Consider the following 23392-nt stretch of genomic DNA (forward strand, 5'->3'; position numbering starts at 1 on the left):
CCCTGTATTTACTTGGTATCGGATCGATACCGAAATTTGCAGTATCGCCCACCACTACCAGGAGGGATGCTGGGAAATGAAGTGCAGAGGATGGTGAATAGGTAGATCTGTGACAGAAGCCCCGGGAGACCAGGGCGATTCAGGCGCGGCGGCCATCTCAGACGAGGGCTCAGGCGCGGCGGCGGCGGCCATCTTGGCAGAGGACTCTGGCACGGCGGCGGCCATCTTGGCAGAGGACTCTGGAACGGCGGCAGCCATCCTGGGACGGGACAAGGCCCTGGAAGGGCAGCGGCCACGACGGGACAAGGCCCTGGAAGGGCAGCGGCCACGACAGGACAAGGCTCTGGAAGGCGGCGGACACGACGGGACAGGATTTAGGAATGACGGGCATCCTGGGACAAAAAATCAGGCTTGGCTGGAGACTCTGACATGGGGAATAGTCCACATGGCATTAACTAGGTCAGACAATGAACTGTGGTGAGGAGTGTGCATTTGAAGTGGCAGTGATGAGGGTGATGATGACGTGCACGTGTGTTTGATTGGAGATGACATGCAGGTGGGGACCAGGAGGGATGCTGGGAAATTAAGTGCAGAGGATGGTGACTAAGTAGATATATAACAGTAATCAGTTTCTCATAATTTGACAACATTTTATCAATGAAATATAACAAGAATATAGTTGTTAGATTACATGATTACATATTGATTACCTATTACTATTACACATTAATTTACTGATTTAATTACTTTAAAAGAACGGTCTGGTAGAAATATTGGCACAGAACTAGAGTGTGAATACTTTTTCTTTTCTTTTTTTTACTAACACAGTATTAATGTGGCTAGTAATGAGGCATTGTCAGCATGCTCTGTTTTCAGAGTGTTATGAAATATAAGCTATAATCTATTAATATCAGAGACTCTTTGCTAGCACATGCAGCTCTGAGAGTATTTAGAGTGCAATGTGTGGGTGGAGAAGAGGGAAGAATGTCAGATTTTTCTAAAAGAAAAGTATTAGAGAATAAGTATTTTCATATTGAATGCAGGTGCCTCTAATACATGTACATTTTCTGACCCCATATATTTTAAAGCACTACGCATACACAGTAGTACAATAAATATGATAATAACATACAATGGCAATAATATATTCACAAATGAGATACACTGAAAGAAATTAAAGTACTTTTTTATTTTTTATTTTATTGCTAGGACCAATTTCTCAAAACTATGGTCACTTTTTAAAAATTCTTCACACAGTGAGCACAACAACAGTCTATGGGCCAGATTTACTAAACAGGGCAAATTAGTGTGAGCGCAATTCCATAAAAGTGCCAATGGGAGTGGAAAGTTCTGCGTGTGATCCATGCAAATTAAAGAACACAGAAGCAGTCAGATAATTTCCATAATGCCCAGTGCAATCTACCAAGAGCAGCGCAAATAAGCATCCGGTTTAAAAAAAGAACAATTGGGAGGTAAATAATGCCGCAAATATATATGAAGGTAAAATTATGCCATAAAGAATTGCATGTGCAGGGTAAGATTTGTGAAAGTGTGCACAAGATTGCAAGTGTAAATTTATTTATTTATTATTTATTTAACACCTATATGTGCATTAACAGTACCATTTCGGCAACGAGAACGATGCTGAGCCAAGTGAAGATAAAGATGTGTTCTGGCATCTGCAGTGTTTATTGAATCAATCAGATAAGAGTAAATCGAGAGTCAGCGAGGAGCTAATTTGATTGGTTACATGAAGAATGTGGACCCGCCCTCTTCCTCACACTTGCAAAGCTCAATGAGTAAGAGAATCTGCCAAAACTGTAAGCACAGAAAAGAGAAAGACAGAACTGTACAAATCTGGTTATTTCTGGAACTTTTTTGCCCCATGTACACAAGAAGTCATTTAGACATTTGTGCCAAAAGTGTAAGTGCGGAAAAATGGAAGTCAGAAGAATACAGATCATATTTATTTTGAGTTAGCATGAAGCTGCAGTTTCACAATACATGAATTACACTTACGAATAATAGTAAAATGCTGCAAATATTTCTTTTCATTTTACCTTCATACAAATACCAGTAAATTGACTAGCGCAAACCTCAGTAAATCACCTGGCATGATATGTCAGTAAAAATGTTAATATATTTGTAGTATACTTAGTATGAAATAAATGTATTTTAAATAAATTTTGGTAGGTTTTTTTCGCTAGGGTGAAAACCTACACAAGTGTTCGTTTTTCCATTGAATGAATTCCACAACCTGTCATAACAGAGATTGAGGCTCTACTGGCCAATCCTATTTAATACAATAATAAGCAGTGGCAAAGCATGACACGCACAGAGAAAGAAAGTTGAGATGAGCGACCATCTGCATCTCTCACACCCAAACACTAACTGTATACCAGCACATCCAGCTTGCTCCTCCTTTCATGGATAAGAATTCCAACAAGACAGATAGATGGGCTACATTTCATCTAATCCCATGAAGCTTTTTTGCCTGCCCATGAAAAGCAATTAAACTTCCTCTTCCTGTAAGGACTTCACAAAGGACCAAAGGAAATTGTCTTCATAGAGTCGAGAAAAAAAAAGATAGACATGCAGAAATATATATCCGGCACTCTTCCCTGAGAATAAAAATGAGCGTACCAAACACTCTGTAATCACTTTAAATTGTCATAGATAATCCCATTTCAAAGCAACATTCTCCACATGAACGTGTTGAGCAGAAGCTGTTAGTAATCCAATGAGAATCTGCCCTCAGTCTGTAAATCCTAAAAAATTGGTGCTTTCATACAACCTGAGAGTTTTCATTGCTCTCTCTCTCTATCATCTATCTAACTATGAGGAAAATATCTAAACATTCTTGAGAAGCAAAACTGTCTGAAAATATGTATGTATAATATCTGAAAAGCAGACATGGTTATCATCTAGCAGTTTGACTGAAATATCAGTCTATCACTAAATGTCATTTTCTCGCCTTTTAATAATAGTATTTTAGATCTCTGTCCTATTCAGCCACAACTTATTGCACCAGTCCTCCACAATAATATAGATGTATCACTATCATTGCTTTTCTGTCAGCAACAGTATCAACAATCTGTCAGTTTATCTCCATTATGTGAAAGGGCAAAGTTAGAATTTTAAGAGAGACATTGTACATCAGCACATTGGGGTTACATAAATATATTGGGAAAGATAAGCATTCCTGAGCTATGGGGACTAGTAGCGTAGCCTGATTTACCCCTGCGATGACCAGGGGGACAATGTGCTGCTTATAAAAGTCTGTGGAGAGGTTTGACAGTTCAGAAGGAGAGACAGACTTATGGGATGAACATCAATATAGAAATGCATGTGTTGCTTTGATAGGAATTAATCTAGCCAGTACTCTCTCTGAGCTCAAGGTCAGTCTCACTGGTTTCATCAAACCCCATTGGTGCTTGTGTACTATAAAGTTTCAAGTTCATAAAAACTTATATTGTATAACTTGTATATAGTATATAACTTTGTGTAGTATACATTGTTTTAATTTCAAATAACTGTATTAGTTATACTGTAACAGTGAAAGTGTTCAGCAGCGGGAAAGGAATACCTCTGACCACACTGTTTGCATATACATATATAAGTATTTTGCAATATAAGCAATATAAGCAATATTATATAAGCTATTTTGCAAGTTATCCCACTTGGAAATCATGGAGGGGTCTGAAATTGTCATCGTAGGTGCATGTCCACTGTGAGAGACACAATCAAAAAAAAAAAAAATCCAGAAATCACAATACATGATTTTTTAACTATTTATTTGTATGATACAGCTGCAAATAAGTATTTGAACACCTGTCTATCAGCTAGAATTCTGACCCTCAAAAACCTGTTAGTCTGCCTTTAAAATGTCCACCTCCACTCCATTTATTATCCTAAATTAGATGCACCTGTTTGAGGTCGTTAGCTGCATAAAGACACCTGTCCACCCCATACAATCAGTAAGAATCCAACTACTAACATGGACAAGACCAAAGAGCTGTCCAAAGACACTAGAGACAAAATTGTACACCTCCACAAGGCTGGAAAGGGCTACAGGGAAATTGCCAAGCAACTTGGTGAAAAAAGGTCCACTGTTGGAGCAATAATTAGAAAATGGAAGAAGCTAAACATGACTGTCAATCTCCCTCGGACTGGGGCTCCATGCAAGATCTCACCTCGTGGGGTCTCAATGATCCTAAGAAAGGTGAGAAATCAGCCCAGAACTACACGGGAGGAGCTGGTCGATGACCTGAAAAGAGCTGGGACCACCGTTTCCAAGGTTACTGTTGGTAATACACTAAGACGTCATGGTTTGAAATCATGGATGGCACGGAAGGTTCCCCTGCTTAAACCAGCACATGTCAAGGCCCGTCTTAAGTTTGCCAATGACCATTTGGATGATCCAGAGGAGTCATGGGAGAAAGTCATGTAGTCAGATGAGACCAAAATAGAACTTTTTGGTCATAATTCCACTAAACGTGTTTGGAGGAAGAAGAATGATGAGTACCATCCCAAGAACACCATCCCTACTGTGAAGCATGGGGGTGGTAGCATCATGCTTTGGGGGTGTTTTTCTGCACATGGGACAGGGCGACTGCACTGTATTAAGGAGAGGATGACCGGGGCCATGTATTGCGAGATTTTGGGGAACAACCTCCTTCCCTCAGTTAGAGCATTGAAGATGGGTCGAGGCTGGGTCTTCCAACATGACAATGACCCGAAGCACACAGCCAGGATAACCAAGGAGTGGCTCTGTAAGAAGCATATCAAGGTTCTGGCGTGGCCTAGCCAGTCTCCAGACCTAAACCCAATAGAGAATCTTTGGAGGGAGCTCAAACTCCGTGTTTCTCAGCGACAGCCCAGAAACCTGACTGATCTAGAGAAGATCTGTGTGGAGGAGTGGGCCAAAATCCTAGGGATGGCCCGATACCGATACTGGCATCGGGGATCGGGCCGATACTGTCCTCATATACTCGTACTCGTACTCATAAAAATTTGCCGATACCACGCACCGATACCACGTACATTTTGCGAGCACATCCCTTTAAACAGACATCAGTGGAAAGTTTGTTCAGTCGGATGTCAATGGCAAAGAAAATAAAACTAGGCATGTAGATTATTATTAATGTTAACTGACGAGAGAGAGAGAGAGAGAGAGAGAGAGAGAGAGAGAGAGAGACTTCTGTTGAATGCTCTTGATTGCTGATCGTTCACTCAGCACATGTTATTTGGATGAAAACTAAATCGTATATGTAAGTAAAGTAAAACATGAACTGTTACCTGATTTAAATATAACAAGTGGTTCCCTACATTATTACAGGACGTGTGCAGGTCAAGAAGTTCCATGAACGCAAACATCCAAAGTGCGCGCCCCGCAAACCAGCGTCTCAGCGCGCGAATACTGAATTAAAGGAGAACTCCGGTCAATTTTAACATTGAGCTCATTTTTTTGTACATTTGGAGTGCTGTCAATACAGAGAACAACGACAAAAATCGGTGTTGCCTACACCGTGTTATCCTCTTTTTAACATTTGCACCCTGTTGACTTCAATGGGGCAAGTTTTAAACCTGCTTTTAGCCTCTTAACATCCTTGATGTGTCATTACAAGTGCACAGGTCATGTGAGTGATTCCTTCGGAGTGAACGCGGGTCAATCTGACTGATCATGCTGATCATGCGCGTGAACTCGACAATCGATTACTATGGACTTCGACCGAAAACAGGATGTAAATACAGCTATGTGCGCTGGCTGAATAAACATCATTTTTATTCATATCTTTCACATCTACTGCAGTCAGATTGACCCGCGTTCACTCCGAAGGAATCACTCACATGACCTGTGCACTTGTAATGACACATCAAGGATGTTAAGAGGCTAAAAGCAGGTTTAAAACTTGCCCCATTGAAGTCAGCAGGGTGCAAATTTTAAAAAGAGGATAACACGGTGTAGGCAACACCGATTTTTGTCGTTGTTCTCTGTATTGACAGCACTCCAAATGTACAAAAAAATGAGCTCAATGTTAAAATTGACCGGAGTTCTCCTTTAAATTGTCTTTCACGTTTTGCGCTTGTACGGACGAATTCACACAAAATGATGTAATAACGCCCGTCTTGGTGAGTATCCAGTAAACAAAGCCGGTTATATCTCAAATGAACGTCGCCATGTTCAAATGCGTTCGGTCTTAAAGGGGCAGCAGCCTAATAAACCTGCTGCTGTGTTTTAATGTTAATCAAACAAAGGATAAAGAAATACTCACTGCTCTTGACTAAATAGGCTACCCTTTTCAACTTTACAAAAATATCTATCTATATATAATTTATACAGTAATGAATATGCTTTTTTCACATTTGATTACTTTATTCAAATTTCTGTACCTGTTAGATCTACCTGAAAAACTCTAAAAACACTGTTTATTTAATTTGTAGCCTTTCTTTGTTCTATTGTATTTATTTGTCCTTTTTGTAATTCGATTGTTTGTTCTTATTTTGTTACTGACTGCTTACTTGTTTTAAATTCACATTAATTAGGCTGGTAGTTTTTGTTGTAGTATCAAAATTGGATTAAATAATTAGGATCGGTTACGGTATCGGTATCGGCGAGTATCAAAAATGAAAGTATCGGTATTGGACTCGTTCTGCAAAAAGTGGTATCGGGACATCCCTACAAAATCCCTCCTGCAGTGTGCGCAAACCTGGTGAAAAACTACAGGAAACGTTTGACCTCTGCAATTGCAAACAAAGGCTACTGTACCAAATATTAACATTGATTTTCTCAGGTGTTCAAATACTTATTTGCAGCTGTATCATACAAATAAATAGTTAAAAAATCATACATTGTGATTTCTGGATTTTTTTTTTTTTAGATTATGTCTCTCACAGTGGACATGCACCTACGATGACAATTTCAGACCCCTCCATGATTTCTAAGTGGGAGAACTTGCAAAATAGCAGGGTGTTCAAATACTTATTTTCCTCACTGTATGTTTCTGATTCACTAAAATAATCAATTCACAAAAGTCATTGCTTTGGGACTGGAACACACTGGTTGGACTAATTATGATTTTCATGCTAGGATCAGCTAAAAGCTGTTAACCCACTAAATCTTTATAAAATGAAACAAGACAAAACACATTTATCTTTTGATTTTCATTTAAGTTTTTGATTTTCTTTAAGTTGTCTTGGGGCTAAAATATGACTGGTACATATTCTTGACAGATTTTGTTAGAATCAATCTTTGAGTTCATTCATTATCAGCATTTATTATTTGATAATCTAATATCATACAAAGTTTTTTTTTGTTTGCTTGTTTTGTTTTGTTTTTTACCAAGCAAACTTTTGGAGTGTACTGCTCGGGAAAAATGATAATGTTTAGTTATGGTTGTAACCTTGGTTCTCTGAGGGAGATAAGTGAAACATCTCACTGTGGGAAAGGCCTCTTGCATGCCCAAAATAGGCCCAAGATAGCCCAAAATAGCATATTTTACAGCCCTTTCAAGCAGAATAATGGGCCTTCTGATGACATATCTCACTCATCTCCCTCAGGGAACCGAAGTTACAACCATAACCAAACGTTCTTTTTCGGTTGCCTTATTTGACATCTCACAATGGGATATAGAAACACCCAATATTCAGGCATCCCATAATCTATACTCAGGGCACCTGGACTTTGCAGGGTCAAAGCAGGCCCCTCTTTCTTCTTATTATATATATATATATATATATATATATATATATATATATATATATATACATATATATAAATAATTGTCATGAAAGTGAAATTACTGAACCTAAATATACGAGCTTGATAAAAATGCTCATTTTAGAAGAAAATTTCAGATGGCACTTAGAGGCTTTTGCATCTGAAGTCTTCATGTATATACACAGGGGCGCAACTACCCAGTGTCAGAGGGGTATGCAGCAACAATTTTGGCGCCCCCCCTCCTCAAAAGAAAAAAACCCAAGAAATAAATAACTGTGGCATGTAGCCGAATGAGTGAGGAACGAGTGATAGCTAACAGATGAAATAAGTACAAAATTGTCATTTATTAATCAAATTGAACTATACTTCACAGTGATGAATCCACTGCTGACTGGACCTCTCTCCCTCTAGGGGGGTTCGGGGGCATGCCCCCCCGTAAGAAAATTTTGTGCTTTATGTTGAATTCATCAATCTGGTGCACTTTGAGAGTTCAAAATTAAAAGCTCCAACCCATATTCAGTGTGCAAATTAAAGAAAGAAAAATTTTTAAAGAAAAATTCAAACCTTTTTTAGTAACACTGTCTGTCTACATTGATAGTGTACATTACACTACATAATAATAGTTATGATATTAATCCCATGATAGTAATAGCCATATATTGTAAAACAAATGCACTGAAAAATAAAGGAAACTTTCATAATTAGTTTTGTACTAATTTCTATACTTCACATTAAAGATGTGATTTTTATTTATTTTTATTTTTTTTTGACCAATGCATTACAACGGCACTAACCCAGCGAACAAAACAAAACAAAACGAATGGGCCGCCGATGTACGAGTTTTATGGGCCGTTAAGACAAAGACAAAAAAAATAAATAAATAGCCTATTAGATATATCGGCCCAAAAAGCACGTCAGCCCACCGGGAATCTCCTAGCTTACATGCGTGGACGTCACACTTTAAGTCCTACCTGTTGCCTTTGACCATCCACTTATTTACCTGCCGGCGCATCAAATGACATGCCATCTCCTTTTCCTCTTTCTTTTTCTATTTTTAGTCCCGACAGCTTTTTTTGCTTTATCCATCTTTTTCGACACGTCCTGCTCGCTCAGCGCTCACGGCGCCCCTGCCTGCTCGCGATATTATCCCCCCCTCTCTATGTCAAAATTATATGATGGAATCTTATGAATATCCTACTCTAGCCTGTTAGTCCTCTAAAAAGTTATATAACATTGAGGAAATGCAGAAATTATTTAGAAACGCACAATAGCAGCTACGTATAGATTTATAAAAAAAAAAAAAAAAAAAAGAATTACCATCGCTTTGGCGCCCCCCTGGTGCTGCGCGCCCCTATGCGCCGCATATAGCGCATACCCACTTTTTGCGCCACTGTATATATATATATATATATATATATATATATATACATGAAGACTTCAGATGCAAAAGCCTCTAAGTATATATATAAGTGCAATTTTCCTCCCCTGGATATTTTGACAGAGGAGGGTAAAGGGCTTGAACCTCAACTTCCATACATGACAAGCCAGGCTTGATTATCTTGGGCATAAATGCTGGATTTAGGCACAAGATGACCCTGGGGGAAAAAATGGCATGAACCTAATACATGCAGGGTTAACTGAAAATGTAATTCTCCAACCTGCTTCATTGAGGTCAGAGCAAGCAGTAAAGCTAGCTTGTATGAAACAATCTTCATATCTGCTTCCTCAAAGGTTCAAACGGGGCTTCCTTGAGTGCTTTCAGTACCAAGCACAGATCCCATGCTGGTAAAATAGGTCTGGGAACTGGTCTCAGATGGCACACACCCTTCAAGAATGTACGATAGGATGCTTACCAACCATTTCACCATTAAATCCCATGTTACATGATGAAATGGCCGCCAGATACACTTTGATTGTAGAGAAGGTCTACCCTTCATCTTGTGTCTCCTGAAGGAAGTAGGGATGTCCCGATCCGATCCACGGCATCGGTATCGTGCCGATACTGGCCCAAAACGCTAGATCGGATATCGGAGGGGAGAAAAAAAATTATCCGATACCTATGATCCGATACCCATTAGGGGTGGAACGGTACGTATTCGTACTGAACGTACGTTCGGTGCATGGATTTACACAGAGAATACACGGTATAAAAATAAATAAATATCGCGTGCACATTAATTAATGTAATACGGAACTAACGTTACTGTTAGATACGCGCATATGCGGGTTCTTTAGGGACACCTAATCTGTAGCCCGCCTTAGCTCTGAACGCGCCTCTATATCGCTTCAAACGCTCACGCCGGTTTCACACTGCACGCGATAGCAGAGCGTAAGCAGCGCAGGAGCAGTGCATATGGTGAGCAGGAGCAGGACAGGAGCGTTTTGCTTTCACACTAGCAGCGTTTGTCACGCGCGGCTGAACCGCGGCGTGTGTATAGACAGAGTACTCTATAATCAGGGTAAGTTGGCATTGCTTTATTTCGTTTTCAAATACATTTAAGAGAAAAGACTTGTCAAGAAGCTTATTTTATTAATCATTTCATTTATATAACTTTTGATTAGTCTTTGTTTTTATTGTTCGGGCAACAAGTTTGTTTTTGGACATTTGTTTTCTTTTTAAATTGCTGTTGGTCATTTGAGTGACTGTTTAAAACACAATAGATATCATCAATGCGCTTTTGGGGTAAAACTGCGGTGTATTTTGGCCTTGATCAATGCGTGTCACTTTAATTCAGCTTAAGCGGCGCGTTAAAAATAGACTGGGCGCCGAAACTATCGCCGCACTGCTGTTCCTGCTCTGCTCCTGCTACGCGCTGCCGCGCCGCTTCTGCGTGCGGTGTGAATGCACTCATTGATTAACATGGACGCCGAAAAAAATACGCGCTGCTCACGCGCCGCTGACGCTTGCGGTGTGAAACCGGCGTTACTTTATCATTATACGCGCGCGGCGCGTCCTATTCGCTTTGGACGCGCGAATGGATTCAAACTGTTCAAGCATCGAACTAGACGCGATAGACGCAAATTTGACGCTCTATTCGCATTTGGTGTGAACGCAGCAAAATGAACAGGCTGCGATGTCAAGATTGCAATGCTGGAGTGTGTGTGTGTCAGAGAGAGAGAGGAACGGGCGCGATCGAACAGTGGAAACATAAAAACATACTCCGTCATTTTCATACAGGACATCATTAAAACTGCAAAAAGTGTTTAGCCTACTTATATTTGTGTAAAACCCAACATTGTGCTTTTGTCAAACTGTAAACTCTTGTCAAACTGTAACTGACACACACACACACACACACACACACACACACACACACACACACACACACACACACACGCTGTTTAAAAGCAAAAATGATATCATCTTTTGGACATTCATCATTGCATTGGTTTTCATTTCTTGTCCTAAAACAGAGCACTAATCTGTTTATTTTTAAGTTACACATTCTACATTGAAAAGAAAATCAAATGTGATTTTAATGGTAGTATTATTTTATACAGAAATAAATTATTTATAATTCAGATGAGAATAAAGTTAAAGTTAATTAAAATTTAAAGGAAACAAATATATTGATCTGAAATATAGCAAATTAATTTTAAATTCATTCAGGTTACCAAACATATCTCAAGGTCTTTTGAATAAAGGGTGGCAGTCTTTCATTATCAACTGTTGTTGTGGACTATATACTGGAGAAGTATTTGTTCTCCATTTGAGTGAGATGTTTTTATGTGGCTAATTGAGCAAAGTGCTTCCATTATATTTTATTATTATTAGTATTAGTTCAAGAATAAAATAAAAATATCGGATTTATATCGGTATCGGCAAATAGCCAAAGCTGCGGCATCGGTATCGGTATCGGAAGTGAAAAAGTGGTATCGGGACATCCCTAGAAGGAAGGTAAGAATATCTGGTACTGAGGAAAGGAACGGTATCTTTTGCCTTTCCTTTTGCCCCAATGGTATTGCCACTTCCACACATTTTGTGAAAATGTGGGGTGCTAGAGAAAGGCCAAATGGGTGAACCCTAAACTCATGCATCTTACCTTTGATGCCTCAGAAAACCTCAGATATTGTCTGTGCTGGGGATTGATCTGGATGTGAAAATATGCATCATTTAGATCAATTGAGGTGAACCAATCTCAACTCTATACAGAATGAAGCAGGGATTTGAGTGTCAGCATTCTGAACTTATTTCCTCAGATATCTGTTTAAAACTATGAGGTCCAGAATAAGGCGTATATCTACTGCTTTCTTTTGAATTAAAAAATACTGTCTGAAGAAAACCTTCTTTGATCCCTCCTCTGGTACCACCTGTTCTTTGAGAAGGAGAAAATCCTCTCCCAAACTTTTGCATTATCTCTTTGATATCAGCTGTTTCTTTCTGTCCCTCGCAATAAAGGGGGGAAGAGGAAGGGGGCGGGGCCGCTGCCGCTTGAGCACAGGACTTTCAATGCCAGGAGGGAGGTAGTTTTTCCTGGTCATACAGAACTCCCCCTGCAAGGATCTATTTCCCATCCTCGGGCCCTGCCAAATTGATTGTCCTCCTCCAGCTCCCGCTTCTGTAAAAGCAGGACAACTTGTTGCCTGTGACGTGTTGCCTATCGTTGCATTGGTTTGGGGGCTCTGCAAGGCATGAACGACCTGAAGGCTTCCCTCTTCTTTGCCTCGAACCGCTGAGCCTTATCCTTTACTGCCATCGTGGACAAATTCAGCCAAAGCACTCTCTGACCAACCAGCTCCAGTCCCAGAGTCCCCCCTGTGGACTGTGCCAGGCAGCATGGAAAGGCAAAATTAGGTCTGTCAAGGTGCAGATTTCCATCTACAGCTTAGTGACAAGGCCCCTAACATCTCTTCCTCTGACTCAGCGATGTAAACCAAAAGAAGAGTGATTGCGTAGCATGCCCCGTCTGAGCTGTAGATTAATTATCACAGATAATCCAAACAAGGATTTAGATGGCCTGCCAACAAGGCCTCCATTGGCAGCATGTGAGACCAGCCCATCTCCTGCATACCCGCCATGTCTAGCGAGGAAAAGCCATACACCGGGACTCTGGATGACAGTGGTCTTTCCCAGTATTTAATCAGATCATCCATGCAACAGCTGAAGGCCAGTCAATGACCAACCGGTTCGCCGCTTGAAGGGCAAGCCTCATGCAGAGTTTCACACCCTGCTGCCATCTGCCATTCGTCTATCCCTGTTGGGTAACCAGGGGACAGACTCCATTTGGGGAACAAACGGATCTTCCTCGTCCTCCTTGCCCTTGTCTGGCAGGTGTCTGTAATATCTGTTTTGGCATGCTCTGGGCCCAGAAATGCCAGGCATACCACATGCAGATCCCTAGCTGCAATAGAGAATCCACATCCCTCTGGACAAGTGCAAGAAGGTGCTCTGGACTTAATAGATTTCATAGAAGAAGCCATGTTAAACTGGTAAGTTAACCTTTTATTTATTTTATTTGCTTGGAAAAGCATTTCAGTACACTTCTTGCTTTATTCAGCCTGAAACCCTACGACAAGTGGTTGCTTGTCTTTTTTGGACAATTTAGTCTTGCCAAACTAACAAATGTACTGAAAAAGAGCTTGTAGCTTGGATGCTGCAAGTGAAGAGATGTACAGTAGGATGCCATTTTGGGACAGTGCTGCTGGCCTGATAGGCATGATTGCATAGGGCTTCATGGATGGCCAAGTAAGAGGCGTTTCCCATAGTGAGATGTTGACAGAAAGAGTACCACTGATTCCTAATTAACAGTTTTCAGAAGGCCAAACAAAGGGATTGTGCTTTTGCATTGAAACACTGTCTAGGCAACACTACAATTAACTGAAGCTTTATGTTATTTATTTTTGCTTATGCCATTTATTCATCGACTTTTATTCTGCTGTGCGGAACCAAGGAAGAATTGATGACGGAACTGTTTGATCTTCGGCTGACAAATCAGAGGAAAGGGGCGTTTCATTCCCACCCACATGTAAACATCGAATATTCAAGCTGTTTTATACCTGAGAACGAAAAAGGAAAAATCAAGCTGAATACTTTTTGGTTTTTTGAAAAAATTAAAAAACGAAAAAGGAACTGTTTTCTCGTTTTTCTACTTTCAATATTAAATAAAAAAAACGAATGAACGCAACGTACACGGACCATAAATGAATAAATGTTTAAAAATCCCTACACGGACCATAAATGAATAAATGTTTAAAAATCAATGTTTAGATCCACAACAAATTATGAATTATTCTTATGTTATACTCCACATGCCAATTAACCAACCCCAAATCAAGTATACCATCGATCCACACTCTGATGATATCCAGATATCATAATTTATGACAGGTTTCAAAATCTTATAAAAACACATGGCTTGTGTTTTGTTTTGTTTTTTGACTGATCAAATAAGCATTTGTCTTTAGCTTGACATGTTTGACTTTTTAATGCCTTGATTAAAGGTCCCGTTCTATGTGATCCCATGTTTCAAACTTTAGTTAGTGTGTAATGTTGTTGTTAGAGTATAAATAATATCTGTAAAATTATAAAGCTCGAAGTTCAATGCCAAGCGAGATATTTTATTTAACAGAAGTTGACTACAAAAAACGGCTGGATTGGACTACACCCCTCTATTTCCTTCTTTAATGATGTCACTAGAACCATAACCTCCGCCCACAGGAACACAGGCGTATTGATGGCGAAATGTCAACAGACGTGGTTGATGTTTATCTATAATCGGATACCGCAAAAGTTTAATTCGAAGTTGTTAGTTTGCTCTGTCCATTTCACCACGGACTGTTTTTCTAACCTGGAATAATATCAAGCAGGCTTCTCTCAGCGTTTCATACTGACGAAGGGGGCAATTTCAACTATATTCCGGCAAGCGGTAAGTAGTGATTTAATATGGAAGTAGCGATCACTCTTCACATCGTTCGTTTCTCTTAGTAGGATGAAAATAATCTTACTTAAACTGTGATTAATATACAGAAAGCGATCAAAGAACAATCCCTTTCCAATCACCCAAGCTGCTGTCGGTGACACAGCGCGAGTTTATCTGGACACTTGCCAAAACTCGTTGTGAAATCAATGACGCTGTTACACTGCACAACGAAGCTCTTACTGTATTTATATACCTCATGTTTGCATTGGTGAAATCATTAGTGAGAGTGCAGAAACTGCGTTGCAATGATAAGATCTTTCACGCGATCAACAGACTGTCATCTGCTCAATGCTCATAACTGCAACCTTTTATGTGATGGGAATAGATCTAAATACTTAAAAAACTTCTCACGATTCGTTAATCCAGATAGCTGTAATAGTAAAAACGTATAATAGCTGTAATAGTAAAAGTTTTCCAGATAGTTCCACATGTAATGCCAGATATTTCATATGCAAGCATGTCAGCCAATCACAGCAGAGGGCGTTTACACTGAAGTCTCACAGCAGACACGCCCCTTCAAACAGAGTGTTCAAACCAGGGAATGAAATCAGGCTAGGAAATATGCCTTTTATTTCTAAATTATAACAATTTTTGATCTAAAAAACATACTAACATTATAAGGGCACCCCTGGAAACATTATAAAATAATAAAAATAATCCATGGAATGGGACCTTTAAAACATTGTTGGTCAAGACAGAGGGCATAATTTGTGTGACAACATCAAATTATGACCCAAAAACAACCCTGTTTGGAACCCTGTACCAACCAACCCTGGTCTCTCCTATATAAATGTTTGGAAGAAATATTCAAACAGGTCAAACACTGATCTATCTCACTCAAAGTGACCCAGTTAAAGCAGATCCCCACTTAACTGGACTTTTTTATAAGCTAAACACATGTTAAACCTTTCTGCATTTTTATTTAGACATTTTTAATATCAAGCCATTACTAAACTGTTAGCTGCTCTCCACAATGTAGGTGATTATTTTTGGCCACATTCATTCACAATGTAGAACAACAGGATATTTGCAGAAGCTCTTCCTGTATTTTCAGGACCAGCAAACCTCAGCATCTAAAATCAGCCCATGCTGCTGTGGACAGTTTTAATGCTCCTTTGCAATGGTTGATTTATGACGCTACTGTGCTCTTTTTCTCAAAACATGAATAGTCCCAAGATTAGAGGCTTGTATGTTTTATATTTCATGCAATTAAATGATGCATGTAATGATATGCCGTTATGTCAGGAAACAGATCTGGTTTAAGCATGTTAGGTGTGTTTTAAAGACAATAGAGTGCTGCAATCTCGTGTAGAGCTGCAGTATCCATCAGCGCGCGCCTACACACTTCACTGCGTTACTGCTGGACACTCACGTGCGGTTGATCACATTACATCACACATACAGTTCACAAAAGTCAAGCCAAAGTAGTGTATTGTCATGTTTTGCCTATTAGGCACATGCAATGAGTAAGCGCATACAAAAAAAGTATAAAATTATAAACACTAACAATATAAATAAGCATATGGATTATTTGAAAACACTGAGGTAGATATTGTAACGCAACGGCTTAAAAAATGGGTAGAATAAAAAGGAAGATCTAAAATAGCTAAAAGTGAGATATGCCTACATTTAACCACATTTTAAAAAGATGTTCTAATGCTCTAATGGTGTAAAAGTTCCATACGATGTGTTTTTGATATAAAGAAATCATAATCAGACTTTCAATGCATGTGCCATCAGTCGATTTATGTGCAAGCTTGAGGCTTTTTTTTTTTTTTTTTTTTTTTTTTTCCTCAACAAAATCATTGTTCACCTCATTGCCTTGAGCTGAATCTCAAAGACTCGCGTGAGAAATACAGTATTTTAAGACGCTAGTGTAGGCTAGATGAGATGTCGCCTTACCGTCAGAAGCCTGTGCGCTGTGTAATAAAAGTAGAAATATTGCTAAAGATGAGAGTTTAGTGCCCCGCATTCCTCCAGACGTGTGTGTGAAAAAGCATCCTCTTCTCCTCTCTCCAGAGCGCAAAATTCTGCAGCTCAATCTGTGCAAATCTCTCCAGATTCCCGCGACACGACCAGCCATTTGTGTTTGCAGAGGAGATGGCTCGATATCGGTTCTGGACCAGACATCTGCTCAGACCCGTGAGTCAGTGGGACGTGCGGTGGTCACGCCGCTCCAAGTGCCAGAGCAGAGCCGCATTCGTGGAAATGCCCATATAGTCCACCATCACTGCGACACTGGGGAAGCGAGAGAGGTCTGCATTTTTTTACTGGTTTATCTAGGCTATGGCTCACACTCCTCCTTAACGCCCAAAATGTGATCGGATGTTGGAAGGGATGCATGTAATTCTGTCTGTTGTTCAGTGAAGCTGTCTAATGAAAAAGAGCTCGCATGCAGGGAGGTGAAGCTGTAGTTTTGTGCCATGTGCATGCTCTAGTGGTCAATGGAGTATATTACCATTAGATTGGTTTATAATAGCCTACAACAGTTTCCAATAAAAACGAACAAAACAGAAACATACTTTGAAAACACTTCTATCCTCCTACGAAAAAGGTGTGTTTTCAAGTGTGCTAGTATAGCCAACTATACTTTTTTTTTTAACTAAAATTAAGAAAGTATACTTTCAGTCTAGTTTTTATGCACTTCTCAGAAATGTAGCCTACTTCTCAGAAATATAATTACAATGACACTGTATACTTGACTTATACTGACAGAAACGTCTCAGTATATTTGGCCTACTTGTACTAAAATTTTTGATCGATACATGTTTTTTCCTTTACTTGCGGTCTTTGCACCACTTGTCTACTTAGATCACGTATTTCCTGTATTTGGCCCAAGTGTTCAAGTAGGCGCGAAGACTGCAAGTGTGTGTTGAACGTTTGATAAGCAAAAATGCAAGTGTTTACGGAGCTTTATTTTGATTTTCAATACTTTGCATTTTAAAATAAACTTTTAACTGTCTGGCAGTAGTCCCATGTAAAATTGTGGTGCTTCTAATTAGGTTATAAAAAGCAGTTGCAAATGTTGTACAAAATACACATAGCCTACTCATCTTTGCACCAATAAAATGACACTTTAACTATTTGTTTTACTACCAAATTACATGTAATATCTATTTAACTTACAGTGGAATGTTTTCCTCACTCTCTCGCGATTTCGGCGCACACGATTTCCCGAAACTAATGCATGATGGGAAATGCTTAGCCTCGAATAAGCATGCGGTAGGCCTACCTCACTCCGATGGGGTATTTGAGATTTAGTGTGCATCAGTGGTGTAGTCTAGTTTTTTGTAGTGAGTATACTCTAATATAACACACACACCCCCCCCCAACCCCCCCCCCCCCCCCCCCCCCCCCCCCGCCGCATACTCACCCATCCCAGAGCGTCACCCCATAAGCACCACCACACTCACTAATGCATACAGTATGCATCGACATGTAATTGAGAGCATTATGAAATACTAAGTGTTATCAACATGTCAATTTATTATAAGCAACACAAGACTTTAACAGCCAATGACATTTACAGCTGGGGAGACTGGACTGATTTTCTACTGTTTAGTGTTAATCACCATCTAACTCAGTCAGTTAAGAGCTACCTTTAGCCTTAGATGTTATATGAATATGGTCCCTGAAGCACAGGTTTTATCAGTTGACAATTTTCAACAATTTTTTTTAAAGCATTATAGGCACAAATACAAATTAACTTTTAGAAATGGTGTTTTTGAAAAAATGTTTTATTTTAAAATACATTTTACTGTGCAATTTCTTTCTAATTAAATTGAGTTAGACCGAACTTTGATTTTGGTGGGTTGTAGACATTTGAATTTCTGTGTGTTTTAATAAACTATTATTATTATTATTATTATTATTATTATTATTATTAGGCCTGAAGTATACTCTGTGCAATAGTAATATTTCTGTTATAATTTCTTCAAGTTATACAGAACTTTTATTTTGACAGGTTGTCGTAAAGACATAACAGTTTCTGTATATGAAACGAATGAATGACGATAGTTTTATCAAATGAAATGGTGAAATTCTCATCAAGTGACTCTCATAGCAGCTCTGCGATGAAATGCACATGTGTAGCTTACATCATGTCTATGGTCTCAATACAGTGAAACGCTGAAAACACCACGAGCGTGAGTCACGCGTGCTTCTGTGTGTGTGTGTGTGTGTGTGTGTGTGTAGTGGAGCACACACTGAGCGCTCATTCCCAGAGACGCGTAGAACAATTGCAGTCTCTTTTAGCTTTAATATTCATAGACACTAGTCCATATCGAGATTTGATTCATTGTACAGCCCTACTTTTGATTTATTCGTTCAAAAATAGCCAAATTCCGTGACGTTCTGCTTTATATAGCAAGTTCCATTTGTGACTGGATTCCGCGATTCGACCCGTCGCTTCGCAAACACAGACGGGGTGAATTTATGAATGAAAGTGTGAAAGTTCTGACACAAAACGAAGTTGATACGTATCCTCACGCTTTTTTAAGTGGGTATACGCAAATCCTTGGCCTTTTCTAGTGGGTATACGGCGTATACCTGCGTATCACGTAGACTACACCACTGGTGTGCATTCAGGGCACTGCGCTTTGAAGGGGGTGTGGAGGAGAGAGAAGCATGAAGATGGAAGTTTGAATTATGGCCGACACACGACCAAAGAGACGACGTTCCGATGAACAAATTGCAAAGAAGAGGGACAAGGATAAGGAACGCGCAAAGTACCGAATTTACATCGGAAAAACCTTCGAAAGGTGGCGAGAACTCCGCCAGCAGAAGGGATTCCAATCCAACATTCAGGTTGCTCTGTTTTTGCTGAACAGGTGGGTAAATACATTTTTCTTTCTAAATTGACGTTCATGTTCGCCAAACCAACACAATGATGTAATTAGCTAGAACTATGCAGTCAGCGTTAACTTTGGTGAATACAACATATGTTTCTAGCAGCTAGCGATGGATTGTAAATGATCAAGCAAATTCACAGTTGGGCGACAATTTGTGTGAATGATTGTTTTCACCCACTGTTTGTTATGAATTTGAATGTTCATAGGCTATTGACAACTTTGACTAAATTTGTTTACGACGCCGCCGTTGTTTATGCTCACTGGGAAATGCGAAGCTAACGTTATCTTGCTATCATTGCGTCCTTGTATGGGAGCTATAGTTATAACCTCAGGTGGCGAAATGATTTTAAGATAATGTTTCTCTTTTTCTGCATTCTGTTCTGCAATATACAAAAGCATTTATCTAACTTGGCGACATTACACATTGAATGAAGTATCAGTAAAACTCAACTTTGTTTGTAGTGACTACTTTGACTTTCCTTTATGCTGGTGTTACGGATCAACTGGGGATCATGTTAACTGGGGGAACGCGCGTGCACGCAGATAGTTTTACCTGGATTTCCAGCAGATGTTAGACAGCTACAGATTCGTCACATGCCATTTTTTCACGGATCAATGATTAAAAACGTATGTTTCACCAGTTGGTATGTATAATAAAGCGATTTGTTTTTGTAGTGTATATTCCTGCGTATTTGACGCCATTTCAAAGAAGTTTAACATACTTTAGTGTCAAGCTCAGAAACCACGCCTATGTTAACATGGGGCATTCAGTTTCATTGGATGAGCGGACTTGTCAGCGCACTTCAGAAGACGTAAGAATTTACACGTCTCATATTACTGTATCATATTGCTTACTTATAGTGTGTTGTTCTACCCACAAATAACAACAGATGTAGATTAAGTTAAATTAGCAATAGGCCTAGGCTACCTAAAGAAAACGTGAATTGCAAATCATTTACATTTTTTCAACAAGTTGTATTTATTGACCTGTGTATAGCCTATAATGTTATAATGGATCTATTATATTTATATAAAAACACTTATCAGTTTATTTTACAATGCTGATTTTATTATATTAACCTATATCTCTTGCGTGTACAACCAGCTCTGGCTCTGGCTCTGGATTGCGTGTAAAATCCAGCTTTGTATCCATTTCCCTGGACATAAAACAGCTATGCTTATAGGGTCATGAAGGTAACTATCTCATGAACTTGTAACATTTTCAATGACTGGTCAATAAATAATTATTTTATCCTTGTTTTTTCCCAGACTCCAGCTGAATTAAGCCAAGAAGTCTTGATAAAATTCAATCTTGAAGAGGGAATAATTATTGTTCTTTTAATATTGTGATTGCAGAGCTTGTTTGGAATTATACAAGGTGTGTGATTATGCCAATGAACTTCTGGTTGAGAAGTTTCATCCTGGATTTTTGACTGATCTGAAATCAACATTTTGTATTGGCTGAATTATAAGATCACATTGTTTCAAATTATGTTTTATTTTTTCCAAAAGATTAAAATAGAAAAAGAGAACAATTCTGTATGTAATACTGCATCTTATTAGAATCATATAATCATTTAAATTAAGTGAATTTTATATAAATGCTTATATAGTAATATTGTCTTTGTATTGTACATTATGCTCAGTTACAGTAGGAGCATGAACTTGAATGTTGTGAATCTAATGTATTGCAACACAGAACAGCATTTTCCCACAACTCATGTGAGTTATATGTCACATTTATGACGTTTTCATTTTCAAGGAGACATAATAAAGTGTTTAACACGTATTTAATAAATAAAAATAAACTTTGCTGTTGGATCCTTCTTACGAACTTCTGGGTTCTTTTTCCAGCTTCCACTGTCTTTTGTATTAAAGTCCTGTGAAAAACACTGAGTGGCAAGCACACATTTTATTACTGAAATAAGCAGAACATATGATATAGTAATGATGAATTATTAAAAAATATGGCTGATATTCTCTACGGCTAATATTCACATACATCACTAACCTCTTAATAATTTGTCACCTCACATGAATGCTCCTCACCCAAACATCAATTAGAATAAGAAATGCTTTATTGTTTACTTTTTTGCTGACCTCTTTAAATAAAAAATATGACACAATGCTCTATCAGTTTTATAAATAACATTAAATGGATCTGGGCTTCTTTTTATGTAATATACATTTGAATTATGCCAGTTCTCTTCATTTGACTGGTACCATGAAATTCATTAACATATTATCTTTCCTAATTCATCTCATCATTTGCTTTCATTGTTGTCGTCTGCTAGCAATTAGGAACAGATGAAAAGGTCTATAAATTAAATGTCATTATTGCAACTGGTGTTGTTGTTAGGCCACATACTGCCACAGCAAATGGATGCAATTAAAGTTAGAGAAATCAAAAACTTTTTGCAGGATAACCAATATCCTGATAGCTGCTCAGGAAAGGATCGCTATTACTTAGAGAAGATGTGAAAATTTCACAATGAAAGGTAATGGTGTATTAAGTTGGTCTCACCATAAAAAGGTAATACAACTGTGACCTTTATTTACTATTATAACATTATTACATTAGATGGAGAGCTGCATTACATCTGCAGGAGAAAAAAGGACAAGAGTCATCATTTAGCTAAAGTTGTCCTTTCACCCGAGGAGGCACACAATGTCTTTATGTAATTCCACACAGGCCCTATTGGTGGACATTGTGGAGTTGAGAAAACCCACAATGCCATAATTCTTAGATTTTACTGGCCTGGCATGAACAGGACATCCGCAAGTGGGTAAGTTAATTGTTAAAAAAAAAAAAAAAGTTTTTTACTACACTAACTCAATTAAAATGGTCATGGCCCACCTCTCTTCTTTCAGATAGCTTAGTGCCCTCAGTGTTAGGCTAGGAAAAAAACAATAAAGGAGAAGAAGGCTTACAATCCTATAGTTGTATGTATAAAAATGCAAATATAACAAACTTCTAATACGTAATAGCCTTAGTCCTCCTGATTGTTTAAAACATTGATTTTCTTTTCAGGTCACAGAACCACTGGAATTAATTGGGATGGATCTGATAGGAAAGTTAACTCCAACTCAAAATGGCCACCAATATACAGTATATGTGTAATGGTTGACTATTTTACCAAGTGGTCTGAAGCCTATCCTCTAAAAACAAAAAAAGCAGAAGAGGTCATGGGGTGCATCCTGGATTTTTTTTTACAAATTTGGAGCACCGCAGCGTCTTTTAATAGATCAGGGAAGAGAGTTTGTCAACAAGGTTTGTTCAACACAAATAAAGTCCAAATAAATGGATATGACCATAAGAAATATCTGAATGTTTTTTGTTTTTTCTTTTTTTCAAAGGTCAATTTTAGCCTGTGTGAGAGACTCGGCATCACCAGGAGTCTGTGTTCGCCCTATCATCCCCAGACAAATGGCCTTGTTGAGAGAATGAATGGCACAATTCAAAGGTAATTTACATATGTACAGGCACATGTTATGTAGTTTTTGAACATTTCATGATTTTCTTTTTGATTGTTAATGTCCAGAAGCCTGACAAAAATGGTTGGGGAAAATCCATCAACATGGCACCTGCATCTAAATGCAACAATGTTCGCACTAAGAACAAAAAAACAATTAACAACAAAGTTTTCCCCATACTATTTAATGCTTTGGAGAGAGGCACGGTATCCGTGTCAGGTACCAAAGGATTATGAGGTTAGTGATTTGTGTTTTTTGTTTTTTTTACTGACACTTGATCTTGAAAGATGTGAATAATTATTGTGAATGTCTTACTTAGATCTGTCATGGAAAGGTGGAAGCCATGGTTGCAAGCCAGCAGCTCTCTGAGGGGTTGATCAATAGAAGGGAGACAATGGAAGTTGTAAAAGAGAACATTGCAAAGAGTC

General features: G+C 38.8%; 1 protein-coding gene and 1 long non-coding RNA gene across 3 annotated transcripts in view; one reads left to right on the forward strand and one right to left on the reverse strand.

Moving 5' to 3' along the window:
• The window catches only part of kiaa1549lb (KIAA1549-like b), a 235947-nt gene extending 218874 nt beyond the window's left edge, over positions 1–17073 (reverse strand). For both annotated transcript variants that reach the window (XM_079874251.1, XM_079874250.1), the window contains exon 1: positions 16543–17073. In XM_079874251.1, the coding sequence (XP_079730377.1) occupies positions 16543–16723 (181 nt within the window). In that variant the 5' untranslated portion in view covers positions 16724–17073. The remainder of the gene's footprint in view (positions 1–16542) is intronic.
• A 2273-nt stretch (positions 17074–19346) lies between these two features.
• LOC307160458 lies at positions 19347–22284 on the forward strand. Its single transcript, XR_013821544.1, has 3 exons — positions 19347–19469; positions 20596–20684; positions 20760–22284. It is a non-coding gene; the product is annotated as an uncharacterized lncRNA (long non-coding RNA).
• Positions 22285–23392: the final 1108 nt, after the last annotated feature.

The sequence above is a fragment of the Squalius cephalus genome (assembly GCF_949319135.1).
Source record: "Squalius cephalus genome assembly, chromosome: 6".
NCBI lineage: Eukaryota > Metazoa > Chordata > Actinopteri > Cypriniformes > Leuciscidae > Squalius > Squalius cephalus.